The sequence below is a fragment of the Platichthys flesus genome, chromosome 17 (assembly GCF_949316205.1).
Source record: "Platichthys flesus chromosome 17, fPlaFle2.1, whole genome shotgun sequence".
Lineage (NCBI taxonomy): Eukaryota > Metazoa > Chordata > Actinopteri > Pleuronectiformes > Pleuronectidae > Platichthys > Platichthys flesus.
This window is the reverse complement of record NC_084961.1, coordinates 14,594,262-14,609,302: the sequence shown is the minus strand read 5'-3', so window position 1 is coordinate 14,609,302 and position 15,041 is coordinate 14,594,262. Positions and strand designations below refer to the sequence as shown.

General features: G+C 42.4%; 1 protein-coding gene across 1 annotated transcript in view; it reads left to right on the top strand.

Moving 5' to 3' along the window:
- The window catches only part of trim71 (tripartite motif containing 71, E3 ubiquitin protein ligase), a 32,911-nt gene extending 19,836 nt beyond the window's left edge, over positions 1-13,075 (top strand). The window contains exons 3-7 of the mRNA XM_062410088.1: positions 544-678; positions 5,494-5,736; positions 6,180-6,677; positions 6,954-7,094; positions 7,328-13,075. Of these exons, the coding sequence (XP_062266072.1) occupies positions 544-678; positions 5,494-5,736; positions 6,180-6,677; positions 6,954-7,094; positions 7,328-7,900 (1,590 nt within the window). The 3' untranslated portion in view covers positions 7,901-13,075. The remainder of the gene's footprint in view (positions 1-543; positions 679-5,493; positions 5,737-6,179; positions 6,678-6,953; positions 7,095-7,327) is intronic.
- Positions 13,076-15,041: the final 1,966 nt, after the last annotated feature.

Here is a 15,041-nt window from a genome sequence, read left to right as displayed (position 1 = left end):
TCCTGTTAATAACAGACAAATAAATGCGGATAAAAACTTGACCTTCTTAGTGGAGGTTACTAAGGTTTATAACATTTAAATTTTAAATACGAGAGTGACTCAATTCAGTAGGAAGCCTTACCATTTTGTGCACTGTGAATTGACTTCCTATTCCTGGCCCACATTTCCTTTTCCCTTGTCTGAGGAGCTGCCAAATGTGAGAATTGAATAGATGACAAAACCCAAGCAAATGTTGTTGCATTCACTTGCCAGGAAGATGACAAATATAGTGTCCTTTCTTTGAATGTTTCCTGATGGTTTGGATCCTGTTTCTTGAGGTCAACTGTTATCCCACCTGAGCCATATCACAGACCAGGCAGTGCTTTGTTTGAGCATTTAGATATTCCTATGTGGCCCTCTGTCCCACTGCAGAGTGAGAGGTCATCATGTGACTTGGTTCATCACCACATGTTACTGTTTCTTTTATTACCTTTTCGCTGTCTTGCCTCATCTGGTTTTGTACCTCATCATTGAGCTCTAAGCCTTGTGTTTTTGTTCTTCCAGCTGAGCATGGAGAAGGTCCAGGCCATGGCAGAGCAAGTGGAGATAAAGGCAAAGGTTGTGCAGACTGAGGTGAAGGCACTCGTCCTGAGACACAAGAAAGCGCTGGAGGAGAGGGAGTGTGAACTACTGTGGAAGGTGAGTTTTACAGTTTCTGTCTTGTTCTGGTCTGGTCCCTGTGGCCCAATTGGCCATAATGAACAGTTAGTGTTTTTTTCTACTTGTCACTCAGGTTTTCATGAACCATCCTGTGAAAAGAGTACTGTTGTTGTAGCACTCTCATTCGTTGAAAGTGTTACTGCCCTTGAAAGACACATTGATGGAGTAAATTCATATTTCCTGAATAAGAAAAATACCTTTTTTATTTTGTATTTATATTTTTGTGATACTAAAATTTGTATTCCTACTTATCCACACCTAGCTATTTGCATCCATACCCTTACATTCAAGCAACCTATACCAGAATCTATACCTCTGTAATGTGAATGTACTGTAGACATGTGGTATGGTAAGCTTATATTACTTTTACACCAAATTTTAGCAGGTCTACGCATGTTTTGTATAACTAGATGTATGAGCATCATAGCGACAGGAAGAAAAAGTGCATCTTCAGTGTCTAGACTGCCAAAGTAAAGACGTAGTAATCGGTGTGCTCACCTGGGTGTGATGTTATCCTGCTGGGCCGATAAAATCCTTTGTTACTGGCAGAGAGTGACCCGAAAGGTAATGTTGATTGAATCTATTCCCATTGCCCGGCAAAGGCCAGGGGGATTTAGAGGTGTTCTTTACCAATGGAAAAGGGCCTTATAGTGTACTTGTTCAGATTGGTTAACTGTACTTAGTTAAACAAAACCCTGGATGTAGCTCATAAACTTAGTTTATTCTGCAGCTTGCACTTCAGAAACCCTCTGCAAGGGCCTCTCAGGTTTAAAGTTACCCTGAGAGGGGTTCCTGTGTGAAAGAAAGAGCCTTCATCCCTGAGGCCCTTCTAGTGCCTCCAAATCCCTCACCCTCAGGTAATAAATGTATGACATAAAATGTCATAAAAAGGACACCTAACTACATGAATACCATTGTACAAGTCAGATCTGTAACAGAAATACAGGCATACAAGTTCAAAATCCCCCTCATATGATAAGTAGCTGAAACCAGATATTGAGACCCAATCCCATTTCACCCGTTCTCCCTTAGCCCTACCTCTCCGTTTTGTGCATTCCAGTGTGTAGGGGTAGGGTGTCCCGATACTTGCTGCGATGGCGCGGCAAGTGTTCGGGCTATACAGCCCTCGAAACTGAGATATTTCAGACCCACACTTCAAACTGAGGGCTATGGAAATTTCCCAGAATGCCTACAGAATTACAGCAAGATGGGAGAGAGACCCACACATTTATCTCCATCACCAAGTATTTAAAAATTAAGATAATAATTGTAATATTTTAGTTTAATATCGTATAGCAGTGAGGTTACTGAACTTAACTGCTCCTCTCATAACATTGCATCCTGGCAGGGTTGCATACAGTCCACTTCTAGCAGCCTGAAGCTGTGTGCTTTTGATGTGTATGTGAAGTGATTTCCAGCATCCAAGCTTTTAAATTTCCACGGGATGAAGGCAAGTCCTTGTGCTGTATGATTTTTGTCATAGTACGGAGGGAGCGCAGTAAAACCATGATTTGAGCATTTACCTGGTAATTTGGTTCACCTGCATTATTATAGATGTTATCTGGATATTACAGGTTTGTCACTTTAGTACCTGCAAGAAAGAGCATTATTTTATTTAAGATCTCAACAATTTTATTACAATGACTTCCCTGGCAAAACATTTTGTCGTCTCTAATTACATCGACGATTACTGATGACATGTTGGGTTGCTGTGACGACTACTGAAGATGTAGAGGCTTCTTGAAGTGCTGATTCAAGACTGATTTCAACCAGTACACTTCTGACTCAAAGGGGCAAGATAACCCTCGAAAACCAGGGGTAGGGTGAAGGGGTGAAAAGGGATTGGGCCTATATCGTCCATTTGCACATTTATGTACATGTGCAAATTTGTTGCTGGTGTTAGGGGTGGATCATAAACATACATTTAAACGAACACCCACCAGCCCACCATGCTCTTATTTCCCTGCTTCCCCTCAGAGCAGGTTTGGTGGCGTTGTAAAAGGTGGCCTGCGTCTCAGATCTTAGCACTGCTCGGTGTGTGTGCACATGTGCAGGTCAAAGTGTCACATAGAAGGTTTTCACTTACCCGTGTTCCCTCTTTAATCCTTTTTACACCACTACAGGACTCTTTATCCCTGATATATAAACACACACACTCAGACTCACACTCACACTCTCTCCCTGTCTTTTTATTTTTTCTTTCCTGCAACATGACCCACTGACTGAAAAGAACCATTACACACGTTTAATGAATTAAGATGCTTTGCTGTGGTATGTAAGATGCAAGTCTAACCATCTGAGGGTATTCGTAGGACACTTGATTAATGATTTTGAGTGTCAGAAACACCAGTTGTTGCTGATGAAAGCTGCATGTAAAATGGAGCTGTGCTTTTCTATGGTGTGTGATTATCATGCGGTATTTATAGAGCTGTTACAAGTCTATCTAACTGTTGTTCAACGTCAGAGACCATTGGCTATCGCCTGATGATATTTTAACTTTTGAGTGCAATTGCCAATATTCTGGAGCTTCTGGTGTAGACAGAATTCTGAACACTCTTCTGTTCGGTTTACACATTTTGAAGACTAAATTTTCTCAATATAGCTCGACACAGGTCGAGCTATATTTTTTTAGTTTTGCCTAATCTCGATTAACAGCTATCTGATTGCAGGCAGAATAAAAAGCAGATGTATTTCAGCCAATGCCTCCACATGGACTGTTAACCTGTGAACCGTAACAGAAACCAGAAGGCTCCAAAATGTTATCCCTCAGCCACAGATTCTGTATATTCACATGCAGAATCTGTTTATAGGTTATTTTTAAGTTATTTATCAAAGAGTTAGACTATAAAAGAGTTGGACTCAAAATGGGGATCTGCATTCAGCACTGTTTTAGGGGGAAAATAAGCTTAATGGCGAGTGAAAATAATTTGTTAAACCCCATAACCTCAATTTAATAATAAAATTGACAATATGTTGAAAGTTAACTGTGAGGTAATTTTTCCAGTATAGATGAGTTTGGTTGTTTTGTAGCATGGCACACTTTATCAATGCACTTTTCATCACTTTGCTTAATCACTACCTCCTGTGAGCTGCTTTGCTCACCTGTTTACCTTGCCTCGAGTTTGGGAAGCATCCAGGTTGAGCTGACAAGTCCTGAATCATACATGTCCTCAAATTAAAATTAAGCCACCAGTGTTTCCTGCACTGCTAGCCTCTGCGTTGGTCCCCTGCACTGACGGGAAGACAGAAACAGAATCCAGGAAGGTTCCCCGCAGTGACTCAGCCCTGAGTCAACCAGCTAGAGATTCATGTCTCTGAGACGATGGTAAAGGCACCAAAGGTGACTCACTGGTAAAACATGAGACTGAAAGACAGTGAGTGGGAGTCTATGTGTGCCTTTGGTATGTTATTGTGTGAATGAGTAGGAAAGGAGTTGTGCTTGCATGAATTATTGTTACCTGCAAGTAAGGCTGCTTTCAGGAACACACAGAACTCTGTATAAACTGCGGAAATCTTGTGGAAGGGGGTGTATGTTTACAAAACCTGGGAACTCCACAATGGAATTTATACGGCATGTCCTGCCTCCTGCATGCTCTACCCAGAGGCTTACCCTCACTCGAACCTCCAGAGGTGTTTGTGCTGGACACTGAAGAATCTCCTGCTGCATTCTCCATATGTGAAAGGCAAACTCCCAAGAAAGTTCGGACCCCATTGTCAAGACATTTTCCCCAGATGTTCCTTCCTCTATCTCTGTCTGGTTGCTGCGCTGAAATACACACCAACTCTACCAATGGGTGTTTCAATAGAGGAGCTAAAACTAGTCGTGTCTATCAAAAGCCTAACTCAAGTCTTTGTCTTCACTGACTATAAAGTGTAACTCTAGTCTCACAGATGCAAATTGCACTTCCACTTATCCCAGGGATTAACAATAGACCCCTCTCTTTGAGGCTCTTTGTCTCTTTCAACGTTAGAAAATAAAGCCAGTCAGCCTATTGTGTCCAACTCTTCTGTTAGGTGACGCTAAGTAAGAGCACAATCTCTGCTCCTCAGGTTCTGCCACCCTCTTTAATGCTCTATTCTCACTGCCTCTACTGTAACTTTATCCATCATAACACAGATGTGTCGTGGTAAAGTGGCGCTTGGCCCTCTGTTCTTTTATGATATTCAGGCGATGTGACATACATGTACTGTGCATCAACTAAATGCATGTCAGGCACTTTTCTTCTTCATCCGCCTGAATATCCTGCAGACTTGGTATGGTCAGCACATTGCTGCCATCCTGTGGACAGTTTTGCTGTGACTAATCTGCAGTGACAGGCTCCAGGAGACTTAATATCTTTGTAACTCCAAATTATATTTGAAGTAAATAAAATGAGTATAATCAAAGAAGTGGTTTCAAATGGGGTCCACCACACCCCCACAAAGTTTTGACAGTATTAATCTGAACATTTTCAAATTTTAAGCTCTTCAAATGTGAATATTTCCTCTTTCTGAGGTTTTTGGACCAAACAAGACATTTTAGGAGGTCATCTTGGATTTTGGTAAACACAGATCAGCATTTTTTACCATTGCGAAACCAAACGACTAATCGATTAATCAAGAAAGTAAGCGATAGATTAATAGATGATGAAAATAATCAATAATTGCAGCCCGAGTATAGATGGATCAAATCTAGTTGTGTCTGTGTTTTGGGTGAAAAACTTCATACTTAACAATCACACCTTTTTGTTTTGTGCTTTTTCCTGCTATTCGGTGAACTAAATCATCTTCGTGATGTGCTTTGTCTCTCTGCAGGTAGAGAAGATCCGTCAGGTGAAGGCCAAGTCTCTGTACCTGCAAGTGGAGAAGCTGCACCAGAGTCTGACCAAGTTGGACTGCACCATCGCCGCTGTCAGCCAGGTGCTGGATGAGGGCCACCACCTCGATGTGCTGCTGGCTAGGGAGCGAATGCTCACACAGATCCATGAGCTCAAGGCTCTCAGGGGCCTGCTTCAGCCGCAAGAGGACGACCGCTTCATGTTTACTCCTCCAGACCAGGTAAGCACTCAAGCTAAATCAGTGTGGCATTAGATGGGTTTCACTACATATTATATCTACTGTTCCTGTTTCAATACATTATTGACATATTATAATTTAACATCCTGTCCATACTAATTGCAGATATTTTGTAAAACTTACTTTCCCTCTACATTTGAGCCTCATGTTTTTGTTGTGTGTATTCTTGTGTACTTGATGTCACAGCTTACTTCATGCATGCTCATTGTTGTTTTGTGTTGAGCATGCACCAAAACAACACAAACAACAAATGACGACTATATTATGTAGGTTGTGTTCTTGTTGAGTTATTTTCTAAAATGAAAGTCATCTGGAGATTTTCTTTAAACCGCAGTAATGAAGACAAGGCATTCATCTGCTCTGAGTTTATCAGGATATTATTTAAGGAAAAGAAAACTGAACTTATTCCATCATGGTTCCCACAGGCTCTGCACATAGCCACCCAGTCCATGGGTCTGATCAGTAGTGGAGCCTTTGCCCCGGTCACCAAAGCCCACGGGGAGGGTCTGAAGAGTGCGCTTCGTGGCAAGCCTGCCTCCTTTACTGTGATTGGATATGACCATGATGGCGAGCCACGTCTCTCTGGTGGTGACACGGTGTCTTCAATAGTCATGTCAGTTGGCGATGGAAACCTGTCTGCAGCAGAGGTAACAGACCACCAGAATGGCTCGTACACCGTCGGCTACGTGCCCAAGTGTGAAGGGGAGCTCCTCGTTTCAGTGCTGGTGTGTAACCAGCACATCCAGGGCAGCCCCTTTAAGGTGATGGTGAAGTCGGGGCGCAGCTATGGGGCTCTTGGTTCACAAGTCGCAGCCTTCGGTTGTGAGGGGGAAGGAGATGGTCAGCTCTGTCGTCCCTGGGGCATCAGCGTGGACAAGGAGGGCTACGTGGTGGTGGCTGATCGAAGCAACAACCGAGTACAGGTAGGGCTTGATCAGTTGTCTTATCAATCAAATATGGAAATTATGATAGTGGTTTCTCATGAAGACGTGATTTACGTTTCAGTGGTCAAAGGTCACAGTGACCTTATATGAATATGTAATAAAAAAGGGGTATGTAGAGATATATCTACAAGGAGCCTGCACTGGCTGGCGGACACATGCAACCACAGTACGCTAATTCTAGTTCTCCCAAAACACAAGTTAGGGCTGCAATGTAACATCCTAAGAAAATTTAAGTGTTTCTTCTTCCCTCTCCAGATATACAAGCCTTGTGGTGCCTTCCACCATAAGTTTGGCTCTCTGGGTTCTCGGCCTGGTCAGTTTGATCGTCCAGCCGGGGTCGCATGTGACAGTCAGAGACGAATCATTGTGGCTGATAAGGACAATCACCGTGTACAGGTATCAAAACCCCTAAAATACATGCATCAACACAAATCATGTATGTGTCTGAAGGTCAACAGGAAAGAAAAAAAAAAAGACTAGAATTGTGTTAGTTCCAGAAACATGTTGGCCTCTGAACTTTTTTAAACCCATGTTCTATACATGTGTAAACACACAGTTCCTCCTGCTTATTCTCTCTCCACGCGACATATAAACATGTTGAACTCTAAGACATTTGCTTTGTCTGACAGGTGTTTACTTTTGAGGGCCAGTTCCTGCTCAAGTTTGGGGAAAAGGGTACCAAGAATGGGCAGTTCAATTATCCCTGGGATGTGGCTGTCAACTCTGAGGGTAAGATCCTGGTCTCCGACACCAGGAACCACCGCGTGCAGCTCTTCGCCCCCGACGGGTCCTTCCTCAACAAGTACGGCTTTGAAGGGGCCCTGTGGAAACACTTTGACTCTCCCAGAGGAGTGGCCTTTAACCACGAAGACCACCTGGTGGTGACCGACTTCAACAACCACCGGCTCCTGGTCATCCGGCCTGACTGCCAGTCGGCCCGCTTTCTGGGCTCCGAAGGCACAGGGAACGGGCAGTTCCTGCGGCCCCAGGGTGTCGCCGTGGACCAGGAGAACCGCATCATCGTAGCCGACTCCCGCAACCACAGAGTCCAAGTGTTCGAGCCCAATGGAAACTTCTTATGCAAATTTGGCACCCAGGGGAGCGGCTTTGGACAGATGGATCGCCCCTCCGGTGTGGCTGTGACGCCTGACGGAGTCATTGTGGTTGTTGACTTTGGAAATAATCGCATTCTCAAATTCTAAAAAAAATAGTTGCATTCTCTCCCTCCATTTGTCCTTTCAGCTTTTTCAATGAAGGAAATGGAGGCGAGGGAATGAATCAACTGTCAGAACAGGAGGAGAGCTTAGAGAGGACTGAGAGCAAGTTGAAATGAAGGGAAAATAAAACTATAGATTTTTTTTCTTTTTTTTCGTTTGCATTGATATTTTCCAAATCAGATATCTGTGGTTTGTATGACAAAGGGGACCTCTACAAATTGATAATCAGTAGACAAAGAGCCATATTTCCCTTCGTCGCTCTCAACTGCTCTGAGTTCTTTCTGTTAGCTCTCCTTACGAATCCATCTCAGGGAATTTCTCACTTTTCTTGAAATCTTACACCCTCTGCTCCACACCTACCTCATTTAGCTCTTTATGAATGTACTCATAGTCACTGAGCAGAGGTTTTAGTCCGTGAAGTTTTACAAAGAAGAAAAGTCTAACTCTATAGTTTGTTATTTAAGAGAGACAAAAAAAAGAATAGACTCTTCAGTTGATATTTGCACAGGATTAATGGAATTCTTGCTGTGCATTTTGAAAATATGAGTTAAAGTGAACCTCCTGAATGTTGTTGCTGAGACAATACTCAGACCACTGTAGAGGCTGCATGATTTATTGTCAGACGGCTCGCTTGGAGGGGAAATTAGGGTACAGTAGTGTCCTTTTCATGTTTTTGGCTTGTTCATTTTTCGCTTATGCATCAATCCTCGTCTCTCGTGGCTCTGTTGAGTTTTTTTGTGTGATGATAGCCGAAGTGTGTGAGAAGTGATGCCAAACTTGATAGAATCAAAATTAGCTCAGGTCATTGTAGGACTGATTAGAATGATCAGTACTTTTCAGGCGCTCCCTCTAGCTTTACTTGCTACTTTATTGATTCACGAGAAAATAGTTTAGGGAACCATCTTCAAAATGATCCCTGAGATCCCCGAAATAAGCCCTGTAATAAAATTACCTAAAGTAGCTTTAGCATCCATACACCGCCCCACCCCAACCGTGTCTTGTAAGACTGGATGAATTCTGGTTTTGATAAAGTAAGACAACCTGTGCTCTCCAGACAATTGCATGAACAACGATGATGCAAAGACTCGAATGCAAGGAGAGCAGCGTCTCCTCCGAAAGCGAGGACCCACCAAAGGATTTTGGAGAAAACCTTCCAGGATCTGGATCTATTAGTGATCTTAACATAGAGATTTAATCATATTATTGAATGACACCTTTTTGATGAGGCATGCTGTGTAACAAAAGCCTCAGATGAAGACATCTAATTCGGCCGTCCAGAGGACATTAATGACATCAAATCACAGGGCTAACATTACAATCCTCTGGATTCCGATGTAAGCCACCCCCCGTTGGCTCCTGGGGCCTGTAGTCCAGTCCAATGAGGAGGGCACCATTGTGAAGCCATGCCCTATTTATTGATGTTTGGAGCTGTGAAGTCATCTCCAGATTCAACGCTAGTTGACGGATTCCTCTAAAGATGAAGGTCTAAAGACCAAATGTTATAGTCAACCAAAGTTAGAATTTCTGCACATTGGCCAGATCTAGATTTAGCTATTTAATAAACGAATCCTCCCCTTTAAAAACATTTTCTTGAATAATCATTGTTGCTGGGAATTCTAAAGTTCACAAAACTCAGTTGTGAGTTCATAGCACTGTCCATGCTAGGCTTAGATGGATAAAGTGTACTTGGGGCAAAGTATATTGTGCATGAGTACTTGTACATCCTGCAGAGACCAAGACCCTCACTGTTTGAGGCAGGGTTTAGAAGAAGACCCTTGTCGTCTGTCTGCAGAGATGTTCGAGTACAGGACAGAGGAACACTGCACCAAAGAGAACCCCTTTCTTCCCTCTCGCATTTATCGCATCAGCCATCAAATGATGCCCCCGGTTTTATTAGTGTTAGACGGCCTGTGGGCTGAAAGTAGAATCTTTCATTAGCCTTTATATCCCTCTCTAATTTCCATAGAAACAAATAGATTATAAGTCTTTGTTGTGAAAGCATTGTGGGTTTTTGAATCCCCTTACCCTCTGTGTCTCGCTGGAAGCACTAAGACAATTAAGGTTCTGTTAGCCACTTCCTTAGCCTGGCACAGAATCCTGGGACCCATGAAAAGAGTCACTGACCGGCTCTCGCCTCTGAGGAGAGGGCCTGTGTGCACATGATCAGGATTTACATCCTCATATCTCAGATATCCTTTCCCCTCAACACTCGTTGAACCTCCTCTTGTATACCTCAATTCCTGAATACCTCAAATGTGTTACTCATAGCTACTGTGCATTTAAACATTCAAATACCTCAACTTGTAACTCTCATTCTGAATACCTCATTGCTCTTTATTTAAGCATACCTCGTCAGATATTAATGCATTACGAATATACCTCATTCTTTGAATCTTCTTGTGTTACAGGATGTCTCATAGCTCTAGGACCAAAGATCTTGGTACTGTTCAGAGTCCAAATTAAAACTTGTGTTATGTTCATCACTCCACCTGGCAGCCCTTAACAGCTTTTGGTTTGTCGAATCTACTGTAAAATGCCTGGTAAAACTCTGCCTTTTTATCACAAAATATTTCAGATGGAAGCATTGTGCCAAAATGATCCGGGAGACTTCTGTGCCAAACAGAGCTGGCATTTGGACCGCACTGTTTGGAGAACGAGAAATGTCACTGGACCATTATATCATAGAAACAGATGTAAAATCAGAGCACACCAGGACCAATCCTCGCTCTCCTGACTGGATGCGCTTAACAGGGCTGGGCCCCATTTATCTTTAGCTAATCATCATGATGATGAAGAACATACAGATTACATTTGTATTTTGTGACTGTGTACAAGGGGTGAGGGGAAGAGGAAACTGCCTCTTTTAAAGAGTTAAGAACTTAAAATGCACAACCACAACCTCTAAAATCAGCACAATTAACCAATATTTCAGCTCGGACTGTAAAATGCTTGGTGATTCATGTTGAGGGCTTGGAGACAAGTCTGAACTCAGCCTCTGACTGTTTTTAACAAACACGTCAGAGGATTTACACAGGCTGGATTGTTATTTAAGTCGAGCTATTAGCACATTGATAGGGATCCAGTTCCAGTCGAGAGACCCTGCTGCTTTGAACCCAACACCTAGTTTCACCAGTAAGATTAGTTTTTTTGCTTTTCAGTGTTATTCAGTGAAGTGTTCATTCACGTTGCATCAGATTTTAATTAAGATTCCAGAATTCTATCTTTGAGATCTTTAGGTCTTCACTCTTAAAGAGAAAAAAAATATGTATTTTAAACCTTTATTTTGTTTTTCATTTTGTTGCATGCTTTAAAAAGTCCTTGTATTATACTGACGTCTCTCAGATAGGTGTTTGAAAAACTCAGATGGGGTGGGAAGCTGACTATTGGGATGATTTTTACCAAAATATATACCCAAAGATTTATATGTGTGTATTGCTTTGGATGGAATTAACCTTTGACCTTGGCGATTGTATTTCCTGTTCTCAAGAGGCTCTGCAGAGCACAACCTGTTAAGCTAGCCACGCCTCAATTCCTGAGCAGCAGCAGAGGCCGAGTTTTGAGATGAATGCAGAAGGCTGGTCGGCCCCTCAAACGCTAGTGCTTCATTACCTTTAACTCCCTTCTAAATGCGGAAAATGGATAAATGAACATAAAGTCCTTTCACACTCGAGCTATGTATTGTACGGAGGCACTGAAAGCTTCCTGCCGAAGTGTAAAGTACTGAGTGCAGCCATTTTGTGCGTGGATGTTGTTTTGGGATCTCTCGCTGTCATGTGAGAAGCAACTAGGACTCCCCAGTACAAACTATCAGCTCCCCTCCTCATCTTTATAAAAGTCCAGGATGTGTGGCGATGGCTGCTGAGCATGTGATTGGTTGACTGCAATCCACTCGTGCTTTTTTGATCGGGCCCCTGTGGTTTATGTCCACCATTTTATATTTTGCCTCTCACGGTTTAAAGAGTGAGGGAAAAAAAGCAAAGGTGCACCAGGTGACGTGTTCAAGGTCGTAGCCCTCCTTTTAATGAGTGTATTGAAAAAGAGAGAGAAAGAAAGAAAGAAAAAAAAAAAAAAGTTTGAAATTTTAGAAAGCAAAAAATTAAACTCAGGTAGTTCTCAGCAGCCCTGCTCTGCAGGTGTCTCATTGAAACGTGTCCCGTAGTGATGAAGTAGTGACTTCTTCCCCCCCCCCCCATCATAATGAACTCTCAGTACTAGTCTGATTCCTTTGTGTCCAGTTACCTATTATGAAAACAAATTACTTGTCAATCTGAGAAAAAAAATATTTCAATTAGTTTCCCCTGATTAATCTTTTTGTTTTTGTTGCCAATTTTTCTTTTTCCTTTAACCAGAAAGTACAAATACTTCACACCACTTGATGCTCATTGGCCCTTTTAGAATGTATTTTGTGAAGAAAAGGGTCAAATGGGATCTTGTTGATGCTCACTCCCTACAACCAGCTGCTGGAAGCCTTATAAGACTGAACAGAGACCACATTCAGAAAATAAATACTCCGCTCTAAGATCTGTTGCAAATTTTTCACACCAGCAATACTATTATGAGTAGATGTTGGAATCATGTTATTATAGAGGAACATGCCGCATCGTGTTCATTAATAAAAACCAGCCTGTCTGGGGGGGACGTTTGGCTCGAGGGGATGACAGCAGCTTGTCCAGGCTCTTGTTGTTCCCACCTGTCCCGTTCTCCCAGCAGCCGGGTGTGTGCGGAGTGGTCACTGTGTTTGTGCGCTGCATCTGTGTTGTCTGAGCAGAGATCCACTGAATGTATTCTCCTCACAGTCCCAAGAGGCAGGGCGGGCCAGTGTGGCCAGCTGAGTTTAGAAGGGTGCTGCTGGTGCTTCCTCTTCCATGCCGCCGTGTGTGTCAGTGTGTGTGTATGTGTGTGACTTTCCATATGTCTACCAGTCAAAACCATGTGTGTGTGTATTTTTCCAGTCCAACTCCCCTCCCTGAACACACACACACACACACACACACACGTTGTGCTGAGTGGAAGTGCACATGTCAGGTCTTCAGTCTAAATAAGGCAAAGGAGACAATAATATATTGGCCACCTGCTGCTCTCTCTGTACTCAATGGACTTTAAACATTTCCTATGCAGTTTTTTTTTTGTTTACACTTAAATAAAGTTGTTTTTCTTTGACTTCAAATTGAGTGTTTCTTTCTTGACCCTGAAACTTCACGAATATGAAATAAAATTGATTTATTTGTGTTTCTTGCTGCCCTGACTAGTGGAATGTTTAGTAATACTGTGTGTGCACTCCTGTGTATGTTCCCCCTCAGTTACTTCTGGGAGAAGGAAGTGAGAAGTCATTGTGATTCAGGAAACAGCCATGTGGGTGAGGTAAATGGAAGAATACAGAGAAAGCTCCACTCTATGGGTTAAACGCCCAGATGTTAGGGGTTTATGTCCCTGTGTGGTTGTGTAAAATCACTTGTCAGAGATGCTAGATGTATAAACAACCTCGAAACCTAAAAGTTCTTATGTTATTAACTGCTCTTGGCATACATCCGCCTATACTTCTTACCCTTTACTTGAGAAACATGGATTTTTTTTAATTTTCTTGAATTTCACGAAAAAGAATTATGAGATGGTGTCCTCCTGATCAACGACAGGGCTTTAACATTGGATAGTTGGTCGGCAGATCAAAATTACAAGGTAATTCAAATCCCATGGCTCCACTGCGCCCTCACGTGGTCAGGAACTGCTACAACACGTTTACTGATCCTCATCCTGCCCAAGTTTATTCATTCATGAATTATCTATGCTTCAAAGAGCCTAACACAAGGAACAAGATATCAAAAGTGGATGCTGGCACAAAGCTTCTCTCATGTATTCATGAAGGACTCACTTTGCTGCTTTTCCCACTTGGTAATCAAGCCTGTCAGGCACGAGAAAACTGTATGTTGATGTGAATTCATAGATTTACCCTACAAGCTTGAAACAAACGCATTGTATCTTTCCAGTATCACCTAGAGTGATGTTTGAATTGGTCCAAACCAGCACCTTACTCATAAAGCACACATCCTTTATATATGATCATTAAAACAAAACCTCTAACGCCCGAGGAAAGTTTCTTTCTCAAGTTTCTGTCGACGATTTCTTCAAAACTGAAGCATCGACTAAGAATTCCTTTCATCACAAAAGGACTAAGGACTAACGACACAGACTGACCCATGCAACATGTCAGACTTTTCAATTCACCAATGTTTTTCCATGAGTTTTGTCATGAACATATCAAGGGTCACGAGGTGCAAGAAATAGATTGAAGTAGAAATAAGAGAACAGAACATATTTTACATGAAAAACTAATATATCACAAATGTAATATATTATTACCTCTGTGGTAACACTGTGTCCGCAGCACAGTGTGTAAGGGACAGATGTTAATAGGGGCCCAGCAGGTCATCTTTGCCTGGGGCCCACTGTAATGTCTGGACTAAAAACAAGAGAAGCAATGTCATCCTCAAACAAAACTCACTTTGTCTATGTGCTGGTCATGCATCATTCTAAATGCTGTAAATCATCGCCGAGTGATGAGACAAGTCTGGAGTCTACAGACAGTGTCTGTGCTGCAGAGACGAGCAGGTTAAACATTGTCTTCACTATGTCTTCATGGATGAACCCTTTACCCAGAGAATCAGTGCATTAGAAAGGGTTTTTACAAAATGTCAGAAACAAAGCGTGCTGTCAGAGTTTAATGTTGTGGTCAGTGTGTGCAGGTCGACTGATTCACAGCTTCACTTTCAATTTGCAGTTCACCTTTATTATTATCCCTTGAAATCTAACTTCTTGTTGCATCCTCCAGGTGTAAAAAAACACAGGTAGCTCTAAAATCTGGATGGACAAAGGCAGTGTGTCTGATGTGGATATTTCTCATGTAAGATTATAGAAGTAAGAATTTGGAGTATGACCCCCACCACGCCTCCCCCCCAGAAGAGGAAGCTGACTCTCAGTGGTCCGTCTCTGAACCCCCGCTCCACTGAAACATGGCGGCCAATCACTGAGTACGTAGATTGAACGGTTAGATTGAATAGATGACCTCCTGACAACAGGTATGAGACATTCAATGGAATGACGGCCTGCTCCATTGAAGTGCACCAGTAAG